The 13187-nt window shown below is 47.6% G+C and overlaps 2 protein-coding genes and 1 pseudogene across 2 annotated transcripts; 1 reads left to right on the top strand and 2 right to left on the bottom strand.

The window, feature by feature from the left end:
* Positions 1-638: 638 nt before the first annotated feature.
* Positions 639-4570, bottom strand: DEFB108B (defensin beta 108B). Its single transcript, XM_043454089.1, has 3 exons — positions 4454-4570; positions 3778-4054; positions 639-935 (listed from the first exon to the last, which is right to left on the bottom strand). The coding sequence occupies exons 1-3, from the start codon at positions 4568-4570 to the stop codon at positions 772-774; spliced, it is 558 nt and encodes a 185-aa protein (XP_043310024.1). The 3' UTR covers positions 639-771.
* A 2674-nt stretch (positions 4571-7244) lies between these two features.
* LOC122432288 (putative protein FAM90A5P) lies at positions 7245-9702 on the bottom strand. Its single transcript, XM_043454088.1, has 4 exons — positions 9670-9702; positions 9026-9225; positions 8496-8601; positions 7245-7952 (listed from the first exon to the last, which is right to left on the bottom strand). Exons 1-4 carry the CDS (start codon positions 9700-9702, stop codon positions 7245-7247), a joined length of 1047 nt encoding a protein of 348 aa, XP_043310023.1.
* A 2951-nt stretch (positions 9703-12653) lies between these two features.
* Positions 12654-12824, top strand: LOC122432623 (annotated as a pseudogene).
* The last annotated feature ends 363 nt before the right edge of the window (positions 12825-13187 follow it).

The following is a 13187-nucleotide window of genomic DNA, read 5'->3' as shown; positions in this document are numbered from 1 at the left end:
AAATAGTTCTGGAGAGCTAATAGACAGCCTGCTGTGTATAGTTAACAACATTTTAGTGTATAATTGAAAATTGATAAGGGAGTAGATCTTCAAAGTTTGCACCATGTATGCAAAAAAATTCTAACTATATGTTAGGATGGTAGTGGTAGTTTAGTCGCCAAGTCGTGTCCAACTCTTGTGACCCCATGGACTGTAGCCCGCCAGGCTCTTCTCCGTCTGTTAGGATGGCTATTGTCAAAAAATAAAAGAGAAAAAGTGTTGTTGAGAATGTGGGGAAAGGGGCACCCAGAGCACTGGCTGTGAAGAGGGTGTGAGAAGATCTTGTCTTTTATCTGGGTGTCATTCTGTCTGTGATTCAGCTTCCTGGTGACGTCCGGGAAGATTTCCTGTGAGCTGCCCTATTGTCAGGAAGGGAGACCCCATGAGGCTGCGTGGAGTGAAGTGGTGCATTCTCCAAGTTGGAAAAGGGATTCGTCTCCCCAGATGAAGGGCAGAGGGCTGCAGGGCCAGGTGAAAACAGGAAGTGAGACAAAGTCCCTGCCCCCAACCAGAGCTCATCCAGGCCAGATAAAAAGATGGAAACCAAACCACAGCCAAGTGAGGCTACATCACAGGATTCTTAAAACAGGTTCTGTGTTTGCAAATTTTGATTCTTTATTTATTGAGAACTCACTAAGAATCCCTGTGAGAACAAAAGACAGAGAGGCAAGAGTGAAAGGTCAGGAGAGTAAGAATAAAACATCCAAACAAACAAAAAGTTTCAGGAGGCCTTCAGCGCACCCTGGGTGTGGTGGGCTCGACTTCAGGGACGTTCACCAAGGGCAAGCAGCATGGGCGGCCATCCAGACATCGCCCAGAATGGATTTCTGAGTCGAGGCAGAATTCCTGGCAGGACCCATTTGGACGCTCACAGACCTCCCTGAAACTGGCGCTGCCTGCACAGAGAAGAGGGTGATGGTTACTGTTTACTGGTTTCCTTAAATTTTATTGAATTACATGCAGTGAAGGAATATCTGGAAACAAGCTTGTATGGATTTTTCATTGTTACTCGATTTTCTTAAAAATCTGTTTGTTGTTTACTTGCTAAGTTGTGTCCAGTTCTTTGCGACCCCATGGACTGCAGCCTGCTAGGCTCCTCCATCCAATGGGATTTCCCGGGCAAGAGTACTGCAGTGGGTTGCCATTTCCTTCTCCAAGGGATCTTCCAAACCCAGGGTTTGGCAGACAGATTCTTTACCACTGAGTACCTGGGAGAGCCCCTTAAAAATCTGCTTTCACACAAAAAAATCTGGATTGGGGGCATTCTTGTAATATCTGGCAAGATTAAGTGCATCTAAGAAAGGAAAGACTGCTCATGGGTAGCCCTGTCCTTGCTCTGGGGCTCACACACATCAAAGCTCCTCCCGTCTTTGTCACTGCCTGTCATCTCCTGACACTGATGGCAGAAGTCAGTCTTTATTTGTTATGAGTCTTATACTGCTCATTTTTCTAAAGTTGAAAACACTTTTTAGAGAAAGCTGTCTTTCTGTGTGTTTGTGTATCTTTCAAAAGTGGAACTGAAATACAGATCCAAAAGATAATGTACACAAGGAAATTATTAGAGAGGATATACTTCTGGGGGAAGGGAATGATATTCCTACCTATGTAATGTGCAGATAGCGCCCACATCAGCATTTCTTGCCTCATGAGGGGGCACTCACTGCTTCTCTCCCTGGTGCTGCTCTTCCAGGTTGCAAACTGCTGCAGGAATCATTGTATACATTGAGTTCTTAAGGGATAGGCTACCCACTCCATTATTTTTGGGCTTCCCTAATAGCTCAGATGGTAAAGAATCTGCCTGCAATGCGGGAGACCTGGGTTCAATCCCTGGGTTGGGAAGATCCCCTGGAGAAGGGACTGGCTACCCACCCCAGTGTTCTTGCCTGGAGAATTCCATGGACAAAGGAGCCTGGCCTGCTACAGTTTATAGGGTCACGAAGAGTCAGACACAACTAAGTGACTTTCACTTTCAAGGGCTGAACACATATGCTTGTTAAAAACATTGATTTGTATTTGACTTATGTCCTAATATATTAGTGTTCTGGAAATGGGTCACACACAATGAGGGGCTCAGTTTCGAAAGCGGCTTCATTTCAGCAGTCTCCATATGTAACAAAAGCACCTTTCCCAAGACAGTTTGTGAAACTCTTTGCTGGCATTAAAAAAGGTCTCAAAACCAGCACTTCTAGATTTTTCTATTCCAGAACACAAAAGCCAACTCTTGAATAGCTTCACATCAGTGTAGGGCATTTGTGGCAATTCAACAAAAGTCCATTGAATTCAAAGGAGTCAGATGGATTAAATTGAATTTAACTCTTTACTGTTCACAAAACAATCACTAATTGATATTTGTTATGCATCCACTGAATGGGAGGCCCTTACTGGGGAGCAGGCTCCAAAGGAAAAAAAAAATATGATGGCCCTTGACTTCTAAGATATCATGGTACAGTCATCTTCGTGGCTAGACAGTCCAGGGAAGAGTCAACTAGCTCTCAAAGTAGAACGTTGGCCCGAGGATGAAGAAGAGGTTTGGTAAGTGAGAGCCAGAGGTAAATAAAACATGACTGAAATAAAGACAGTGTTAAGTGTCCCAGGGGATGAGAACTCAAAGCACTAAAGCCTCAAAGAATCTGATGGATGGAGCAGGCTTTGGAAGGAAATTTATGGGATCAGATTAGTGCTAAGTAAGGCTGTGCATTCAGTTTTCATCTGCATTTTCCCCTATTCCCAGAATAGTAACATTCTCTGTATGTGTGTGTGTACACATGCCTGTCTGTGAAATACACCCACTGCCCCACGCTCCACAAGGGATCTGAGACGAATGAGAGGGCTGGGATTACAGCTCCTTATACGGGGACTGTCCACATTCACCCATCTGTGTACCTTCGGACTCCTTCCCAGAGCTGAGACCCCGAATTCTCAGGAAAAGATAAGACAGTCCTGTTGACGTAGAGCAGTGAGTCGCTCATGCCTCCTTAGATCAACACGTCCTGGAGATAAACATCTGTGCCTGCCCCTGTGATGGGTGCTGGCACACCACACAGCATGCAGGTGGATAGACTCCACCACAGTGCCATCTTCATCCCTGTGTTTAAGGTCTATTCCAGGAGAACAGATGTTGAAAAGGAAGAGGAAGCCCAGGGTTGGGATGGAGACTTCGGGGACATCATCAAGCCAGGAGACCAGCAGTGTTAAGGGGTAATGGGTTAGCGGTCTCTCCGGAGTCAGACACAGACTAAGCACGCGCACACACACACACACACACACACTGACTCAGAGTGGCCTTTCAAGGAGACCCTTCACCTATCCACCTGCCAGGCCCCTGTAGCTTTGGAATAGTTCTCATATTAAGTATCTTAAGATTCTAATTTTTGCTGAAAGTAGTGGAGTCCTGGAGACCAAAATTTAGTAGAATAATGCCCCCGTTTTTGCCACGTAGATCTAGAAACTGCGAGTAAACTTGCCTAAATAATTCATCTTCAGTGCTGGAGCCAGGAGGGTTTCTTTCAAGCCCTTGAAACACCCTTGAAACGCCCTTGACCTCGTGTTGTCTAACTAAGAGTCTGTGGGGAATGACTGAGTCAGGAGGCTGTGGGTCTTTCCAGGTTTCCCAGGAGGTTTCCCACCTCCTCAGGCAGAGGTGATGGCGACGTTGCTCTGATCCCTGGATCTGCTCAAGGTCTCAGGCGCTCTACTCTTACCAAGGCGTCAGCAAGGTTTTGTTGTTGTTGTTGTTACCTGGTGGAACGTGGCTCATAAAGAAGAGAACGGTGAACACGGGGACAGCAGTGGTCATGCTGGAGAGAGGACACGACCTGGCTTCGTCTCCAAGAGGCAGAGGCCACTTCCGCCCGCGGCTCCGGCGCCTGCGGGACGGCAGGGCCGGATGTCCGCGCTCCTCCGCCTCATTAGGGCTCCGCGCAGAGCTGTTCTGAGCCCAGAGCGGCCTTCGCCGGAAGCCGGAGAATCCTCCTTTCGTGGGACGCTCAGAGCATTGGGAGCCTGTGGGCGCGCACTTTGGACCAGAAAACCGTGTTAAATGGGAACATGGGCTACAAATGCTTTGGCCCCGGATGAAAGGGTCTGAGCGAGGAGCCGTCTGTGTTCAGGTCCAGTGAGCGGGGCTGGCTTCCTCCGTGACTAGACGTTAGTGAGCTCTTCCGGGCTTTACGGGCCATCCTCACGGTCAGTCGCCTTCTCCCTCCGGGTCGGAAGGCCCACGGTGCTCTGCTCACAATGTACTCAGGACACGCATGTGAATTTGCTTCCCAGACACTTGCCTCCAGTGAGCTGTGAGCTTGCTGCTGAGACCAGGCTTTGCTCCTCAGGGCTGAGGAGGAAGTTGAATCCTGTGGTCATTTACTCTCAGAACCTCAGCAGGTCAGACGCTGGTGGGGCAGGGAAATGGACATACCTCTGAACATGGAGGCAGGAGGTCAGGGTTCAGGTCCAAGTCTCTAGGCCAGCCCCTCACTAGAGGTCCGGCCATCAGCAGAAAGCCATCTTCCTGGAGTCTCAGCAGCACCTGCATAGATTCAGGTCTGCTGCACCTTGATCAGGAGACACTCGATCATGCATGAAAACAGCTGGTAAAGCTGCTTCAAGATGCAGACACCTAGACCCACTCTAGGAAGTTTTATTTTGGTAGGGTGCAGTGGAGTCTGGATGTCTGCATTTTTAACACAGTTCCCAGGTACCAATTCTGGAGTGTATTCTGGAATACTCAGTGGAAAATGTCGCCTTAGATCATCTCTCAGCTCCTTTCTAGCTCTTACATTAGAGTATCCCAAGTGCTCTTGTCTGAGTAAATCTTGTGGTTGGCTTTTATGACTGACATCAACATTCTGTGTGTATCTAGGTGTGTATGTGTGTGTGCGTGCCTGTAGGCAGCACACAAAGGTAAATTGCACACCTTAATCTGTGCCAAGTTAGAGTCCATTTTTTAAAGACAGCTGGCCAGGGGAATAATTAAATTGACAGAGCAATCTATTTGGAAGAAGGCTTTTGCAGTAATAGAGGCTAATTTAGGTTCCAGACTAAAACAATGTGTGTGTATAGAGGGAGGAGCAAGAATGTTTGAGAGACAAAACATGGGGCCATGATGACATTTATAATGAAAGTGGGTACACATGAGTAGCCGATAATTTTAACCTCAGTGCTTAAGTAAATGGTAAGAACACTTACCTGGAAATAGAACTGTGCTGAGAGGCAAGTTGGCTTCCCTGATAGCTCAGTTGGTAAAGAATCTGCCTGCAATGCAGGAGACCCCAGTTCGATTCCTGAGTCAGAAAGGTCCACTGAAGAAGGGATAGGCTACCCTCTTCAGTATTCTTGGGCTTCCCTTGTGGCTCAGCTGGTAAAGAATCCTCCCGCAATGCGGGAGACCTGGGTTCGGTCCCCAGATTGGGAAGATCCCCTGGAGAAAGGAAAGGCTACCCACTCCAGTATTCTGGCCTGGCGAATTCCATGGACAATACAGTCCATGGGGTCGCAAAGAGATGGACACAACTGAGCGACTTTCGCTTCCTTCACTGAGAGGCAAGGGGTTGGTGACCCTCAGCCTGAGCAAGTGTAGATAAGTGCCTGGTTGGTCAGGGAGTTTCTAGAACCTTCGTTGTGGCCTCTGCTGCCCCCTGTTGGTCCAGGAACAACAGTCACTGACACTTTCTTGTCCTCTGCTGAGATACTCAGAAGCCTGCTGTCTGGACTCCCAGGGTTCTGGAGGAAGAGCTGGCAGAGGGCACCTCGATGCTGGGGCTTCCTGTGGCTGTAGGCAGTACACAGGCTGACCACATTCTCCATGCAGGGGACTGACACTGGTGCATTTTTAACGTGCATAAGTGGCCCTGGGGATCTGGGAGGCCCTGATTCTGTGTTTTTAATAAAGTCCTCCCATGCTCCTCTTTCCCCCCAATTACAAGATCTATCTTGAGGAAAAATAATATTAAGATCATCTTCAAGGCTTAGAGATAAAAGCCACAAACAAAATGTTTTTATGGTAAAACTTTATTAAAATTGAAATTTTTTCATTGGTAAATTTTATAAAATTTGTGGGAGACATTATATCAATCCTACCAAAATTATCATTAAAAAGTGAGGCGGCAACTTATTCCAACTAGTTTTTAATACCAGTATTACATAATAGGGCTTCCCTAGTGGCTCAGTCTGTAAAGAATTTGCCTGCAGTGCAGGAGACCTGGGTTCAATCCCTAGTTTGGGAAGATACCCTGGAGGAGGGCATGACAACCCACTCCAGTATTCTTGCCTGGAGAATCCCCATGGACAGAGGAGCCTGGCGGACTGCAGTCCATGGGTTCCAAAAGAGTTACACATGACTGAGCAACTAAGCATAGCATTACATGATAACAAAATCAAATAATACATAATAACAAAATCAAAAATTTCCTTATGAGCGTAAATAAAAAAGATCTTAATAAACTATTAGCATATTAAATTCAACAGTATGTAATTATATATACATATAAAATGGATCTTGACCTATTGGTGATTTGATTTAGAGCAGAAGGAAGGCCCTGATGGGGCTGGGTACAGGGTCTGCCTGACAAGGATGTTGAATATGACCAAATGATCTTTATACATCTCTTGAGATGATTGTGTAATTTTTCTTGTTTGTTCTGTAAACAAGAAAACACAGAAACACAGAAAGAAAACAACTAAACACAGAAAGAAATTTTTTAAAACAAAGCTTTATAGTAACATTTAATGAAACATAGTAAGCACAGCCATGGGAATTTTCCCCACTGTGATTTATAGTGAAAGACTCCACAGAGCCCACTAGACTCATCTCAGGACAGCGCGGCTGACCTTCTGCAGAGCAGAGTCAGGCCCTTTAGGCAGGTTCCAAATGTTCAGATACAACTACTACCATCAACTACAGATACTGCCATCACTTGCTATCTACACAATGGTTAAAAGTTACTCCTAGAATTTGCCTCAATTGCTTATAATAGACTTAGGCTGACAGCTTGACACTCAGTGTGATAAGTGCCCTGTGACAGACTCGGATTCCATGAGGAGACAGTGCAGAGTGGGCAGCTGTGTCCCCAGGGTGCTCCAGTCCCCCTGCTGTTTGGCCCACCAGGGCGGGGAGTCCTGCTTCACCGGGAACCGCCGCTCCCTGTAACACCCACCCCACCCGCCAGAGTCACAGTCACATCAGGGCATCTGGGGCTGGAGGACGAGTCTCAGTTGCCACTGGTGTCTTCGTCCCAGTCGCTCTCTTCAGAGGAAGAAGACACCTGGAGGTCGTCGTAGAGGATGCTCCGGGGCCCGGGGACAGTGTGTCCCTCGGGATCCTGGTCGACGGACGGGCTCTGAGCAGGAGGGGCTGGCCGCTCCGCAGGCCGTGGAGAGGGGGGCGCCGTGTACCGGCAGCTCCACCGGCCTTCACCCTCTCTCAGGAAGAGCATCTTGAGAGGCTGGCCCGGGACGCGGATGATGGGCGGGGGGTGGGCTGCGGAGACGGCGAGGGCGCTCCTGGAGGGAGATCTGTCCGGTGGAGGCTGGAGGTCAAAGCATTGCCCCTGGGCAGGTGTCTTCCTGGATACACGGGCTGCCACTCTCGGTCCACGTCCAGTTGTGCTGGGTGGAGGAGGGAGATTCAGGAAGGCCCCCAGATCTGCTGTCGGAGTGCTCTCTGGGGGGGTCAGGACAGAGCTGAGTCTAGGTTTCTTTGGGGGGTTCACACATGTCAGGGTGGGGGTCTGGACAGGTCTCTTGCCTGGAGCCTCGATGCTGCCCTTGGAGGCCTGGACCAAATTCCTGCTGATGAGAGACACTGCGGAGAGGGTGGATTTCACATCATCTTTCCTGATCGGTGACCCTCTTGGGTGACCTGAATCCTGGAGGGATTTCCTCTTGGATGTGTGGATAAGCACGGGCATGTTTGGGTGCTGTAGGAGAAGACCACAGAGAGAGGCCAGGTGTGAGAATCTCCTCTCCATCCAGTAAAACACCTCATAAGAATTAATTTTATATGCTAAGATACTCATCATCAGGGTGCTCATGTGACCTTGATACATTTATACATCAAATGGCAAATGGAAATGTTCTAACAATGTCTCTTGTTAAGTGAAGGGAAGCAAGTTTTTGGTATACCTTCTTCTCGAGACTGTACACAGATTGGTGTTTTGCAGGCGCCTTGATGGCAAAATGAGTTTTCATGTCCAGTTTTGGAGGATGAATCACAATTTACAGATTCCCATTCTAACTTAAAGGATTCTGCTATGGAAGCTACTGATAAAATCACTTCCATGTCCCTGCCAGCTTCTTCCCAGATATGCAAGTAAGAATGCAAAATCAAAGGCACCACAAAAAATGATATCTGAAAAATAAATGATAACATTGGTCAGGAAAGAATGTGAACCGTTTCCTCCCACAGAAAGGACTGAGGCCAGTCGATTAAGGTTGGGGGGGGGGCCCCAGCAGAGACTGACCCTCAGGCAGTGGCCAGGCTCCAGCTCCTCCTTCCAGCTCTGCGGCTGCCGACCGTGGGGCCTCCTGGGAAATCGCTGCAGGAGCTTCCTCTGATGCTCCTCTTTCCTGCAACACCAACAGGTCAAGTGTCAGAAACCCAGTGTCCTTGGCACAGTTGGGACAACGGTGCTGTGGCCCAGCCCCTTTCCTAGTTTGGGGGTGACACCAGACCTGAACCCCTCTGCCTTTGTGCAGACCCCCATGTCCTTCCCCGACTCCAGAGACCCCTCCAGGGTCTCCCAGGAAGTCCCGTATCTTCATCTCTATGGCTTTGGGGCCGGTCAGGTGCAAAGTTGTGTGTGTTCCCCACACTCCTTAGTGACTTCGGGCATAGTGTGAGGCCGAGTGTGGCCCCTGAGGACAAGGCTCCTGTCTCTGTCTCCCCAGCTTCCCTGTCCTTTCTAGAGATGGCCCAGCACAGTGTCGACAAGGAGAGGAACCGCCTCCAGATTTCAGCCCAGACCTTGGGTCCCACCTCCCCATCACTCACCTCTGCCTTTCCTCCTCCTTTCTCTCAGCCGTGTTAGGGGTCCCTGGGGTCAGTGGGTCCTGCAGCTTCTGTGCTTTCAGGTTCTCCTTACCGAGTCTGGACCCCAAGGGCAGGGGGGCCAGTGCCCCTTGCCAGCGCTTCATGGGGCACCTGAGGCTCCTTGCTGTGTGTCCAAAGGCTCCACAGTCCTTACACTTCACCTGTGGGTGGAGAAGAACCAGGTCAGTGAGTCAGCAGAAACCACAGGCATGAGTCCAAAGTGGACCCAAAGATGGATGGAGAGGGTTGAATGCTGGTTCTGGAGAAAGGACATGGTCCCTCAGGGGATGGGATATTTACAATACTGTGGTCCCCAAAGCCTTCGTCAGGAGCATCAGAGGAGGAGGGGCTGGCGGTCGAAGGTGAACAGTAAGAGCCCCATTGAAAGATCTGGATGAAGCCAGGCCAGACATTAACCCCAAGGAGCCCAGGTGGTTCCTCCCAGCCTCTGAATGGCCTGATCTGCTGGGGAATGAGGTCCCATGGCAGTTATCTTTGGATGGAAATGCACCAGTGAGCTATGGACCCAGAATATTCCAGGTCTAAACCCTGTCTCCGCAGTCCATGCCACCCACAGATTCCCTGAGGTCCAAGCCCCCACTCACCGTGGAGTCTTTCTCCTGTGGTGGGGGAGCCATCTGCCTCCCAGGTCCCGGGTTTTGCTTCCTCACTTTCTGGTCTTGAAAGAGTCGGCAGGCTCTCAGCCATCCGTAATGACCAGCCATCTTCCACACCTACTGGAGATTCTCCTCAATCTTAATTTTTGGATTTCCTCTGTGAAAAGAAAGAAAAAATTGTCATATTGATGCAGAGACACAGAGACATCCCTGCCCTATCGATCCCCTAAATGGGGATCATGACATTGTGACCAGGTTTCTGACAATTTGACTTCTCCTGCCCAGATATTTCTCTTCATAGAAAGTGAAGAACTAAAGAGCCTCTTGATGAAAGTGAAAGATGAGACTGGAAAAGTTGGCTTAAAACTCAACATTCAGAAAACTAAGATCATGACAAATAGATGGGGAAACAGTAACAGACTTTAATTTTTTGGGCTCCAAAATCACTGCAGATGGTGACTGAAGCCATGAAATTAAAAGACACTTGTTTCTTGGAAGAAAAGCTATGGTCAATCTAGACAGCATATTAAAAAGCAGAGACATTACTTTGCTGACAAAAGTCCATCTAGTCAAAGCTATGGTTTTTCCAGTAGTCATGTATAAACAAAAGCGAATGCCGAAGAACTGATGGTTTTGAGCTGTGGTGTTGGAGAAGACTCTTGAGAGTCCCTTGGACTGCTAGGAGATTCAACCAGTCAATCCTAAAGGAAATCAGTCCTGAATATTCACTGGAGGGACTGATGCTGAACCTGAAACTCCAGTACTTTGGCCTGGCTCATTGGAAATGACTTGATGCTGGGAAAGATTGATGGCAGGAGAAGAAGGGGATGACAGAGGATGAGATGGTTGGATGGCATCACTGACTCGATGGACATGAGTTTGAGCAAGCTCCAGGAGTTGGTGATGGACAGGGAGGACTGGTGTGCTGCAGTCCATGGGGTCCCAAAGAGTCAGATATGACTGAGCGGCTGAACTGAACTGCCCAGACATTTCTATATTCTCCCCTGATTACCGACACACAGATTAGGACCCAGACTAGCATGCATTTGGATTTGCATCCTCAGAAGACTAAGTTTAGAGACTTGGGTTACATGTATCACAGTCTAGGATATAAAAGATCTCCCCACATGTACACAAATATTTGGGGAAAGCTACATTTAATTTTAAGGAATAGGCATTTGAAAATCAAAAATAAGTGTGATTAATTTTGAAAACTGGACTTTCCCATTCGACATCAGAGAAGGCAATTTTCAAGTACAAATTCACTTAAAATTATCTTTCTCTCTACTAGATTAGATGATTCACGGCTGAGGGTCTGTTTTCTGAAACTTTTGTCCCCAGCGTCTCATTTTTACCTAGCTAATGTGAAATACATGTTTCAACAAAGGATGAACAAATAATGTTTTTGGCTTTCAATAGTATGCATATTCAATGGAAATCTAATCAGCCATAAAAAAAAAAGAAAAAAAGTTGAGATGTTATTTTCTAGAACATGGAGAGACATTATTGTTATGATGCTAATGAATTAAGTCAGAGGCTGAAGGCAAACACAAAAGGACTTCACTCCTGGGTAGAACAGTGAGAACAAACAAAAAAGTAACAAATCAACAAATCGATGAACAAATCAGAAGACAGAAGCAAACAGACACACAGAACAGTTAGCGGACAATAGGGAGGAAGCTTCCAACATCCACTGGATCATCGTAAAAGCAAGAGGGTTCCAGAAAAAAAAACATCCACTTCTGCTTCATTGACTATGCCAAAGCCTTTGACTGTGTGGATCACAACAAACTGTGGAAAATTCTGAAAGAGATGGGAATACCAGGCCACCTGTCCTGCCTCTTGAGAAATCTGTGTGCAGGTCAGGAAGCAACAGTTAGAACTGGACAATGAACAACAGACTGGTTCCAAATAGGAAAAGGAGTACGTCAAGGCTGTATATTGTCACCCTGCTTATTTAACTTATATAAAGAGTACATCAGGAGAAACGCTGGACTGGATGAAGCACAAGCTGGAATCAAGGCTGCCGGGAGAAATATGAATAACCTCGTATATGCAGATGACACCACCCTTATGGCAGAAAGTGAAGAACTAAAGAGCCTCTTGATGAAAGAGAAAGAGGAGAGTGAAAAAGTTGGCTTAAAACTCAACATTCAGAAAACTAAGATCATGGCATCTGGTCCCATCACTTCATGGCAAATAGATGGGGAAACAATGGAAACAGTGGCAGACTTTATTTTCTTGGGCTCCAAAATCACTGCAGATGGTGACTACAACCATGAAATTAAAGGACACTTGCTCCTTGGAAGAAAAGTTATGACCAACCTAGACAGCATATTAAAAAACAGAGACATTACTTTGCCAACAAAGGTCCATCTAGTCAAAGCTATGGCTTTTCCAGTAGTCATGTATGGATATTAGAGTTAGACTATAAAGAAAGCTGAGCACACAAGAATTGATGCTTTTGAACTGTGGAGTTGGACTCTCAAGAGTCCCTTGGACTGCAAGGAGATCCAACCAGTCCATCTTAAAGGAAATCAGTCCTAGGTGTTCATTGGAAGGACTGATGTTGAAGTTGAAACTCCAATACTTTGGCCACCTGATGGGAAGAACTGACTCACTTGAAAAGACCCTGATGCTGGGGAAGACTGAAGGCAGGAGGAGAAGGGGATGACAGAGCCTGAGATGGTTGGATGGCATCACCGACTCAATGGACATGAGTTTGAGTAAACTCCGGGAGTTGGTGATGGACAGGGAGGCCTGCCGTGCTACAGCCCATGGGGTCGCAAAGAGTCAGACACAACTGAATGACTGAACTGACCTGAGGGAGGAAGCTTCAGGGGAGAAGGCAGGATAGTAACGGTCAAATGTGTAGTGACAGTGAGAGAGGAAAATCTGGGTGGTGAGCATGAACAAGTTTCAAAACGCTGAAATGTAATAATGTGCAAAAGGGCAGAGTCGCTGCAGTCACCATGACGCGAGGTAAGCAGCAGGAGCTTGCCCGCCAGAAGAACATGAAGAAGCAGAGCAACTCGGTTAAGGGAAAGCACTGAGCTGATGGGGCGATTGTCCCCCAAACAGAGGACACGCGGATCATGCAGCAGAAGCTGAAAAAGGCAAAAGGGAAGCAGGAACCCAGGTAGCTTTGTGGCTTCGTGTGCAAGCCTCTTGCCCTTCGCCTGTGTGCCTGAAGCCAGCGCCCCCACGCTGGCATTTCCTGCTGCAGTGCTCCCAGGACTGCAGAGGTGCTCACAGGCCCCGGGACCGACGGCGCTCCCCTTGCCCTGCGTCTGCAGCGGGTCCCTTTTGTGCTTCCTTCCCCTCAGGTAACCCCTCTCCCTTTGGGCCACTCCCAGAGGGTGAGGGGGTTATCCTTTCCCAGTCCTTTTTATTCCTGTGGGGTTCACCCCAAAATTTTAAAATTAGCTTTGTAATTGCAAAAAAAAAAAAAAAGTACAGATAAAACATCTAATATTAACATCAATGTTAACTCAATTTAAAAAATA

Source organism: Cervus canadensis, chromosome 31, assembly GCF_019320065.1.
Source record: "Cervus canadensis isolate Bull #8, Minnesota chromosome 31, ASM1932006v1, whole genome shotgun sequence".
Lineage (NCBI taxonomy): Eukaryota > Metazoa > Chordata > Mammalia > Artiodactyla > Cervidae > Cervus > Cervus canadensis.
This window is presented reverse-complemented; position numbering and strand designations above follow the sequence as displayed.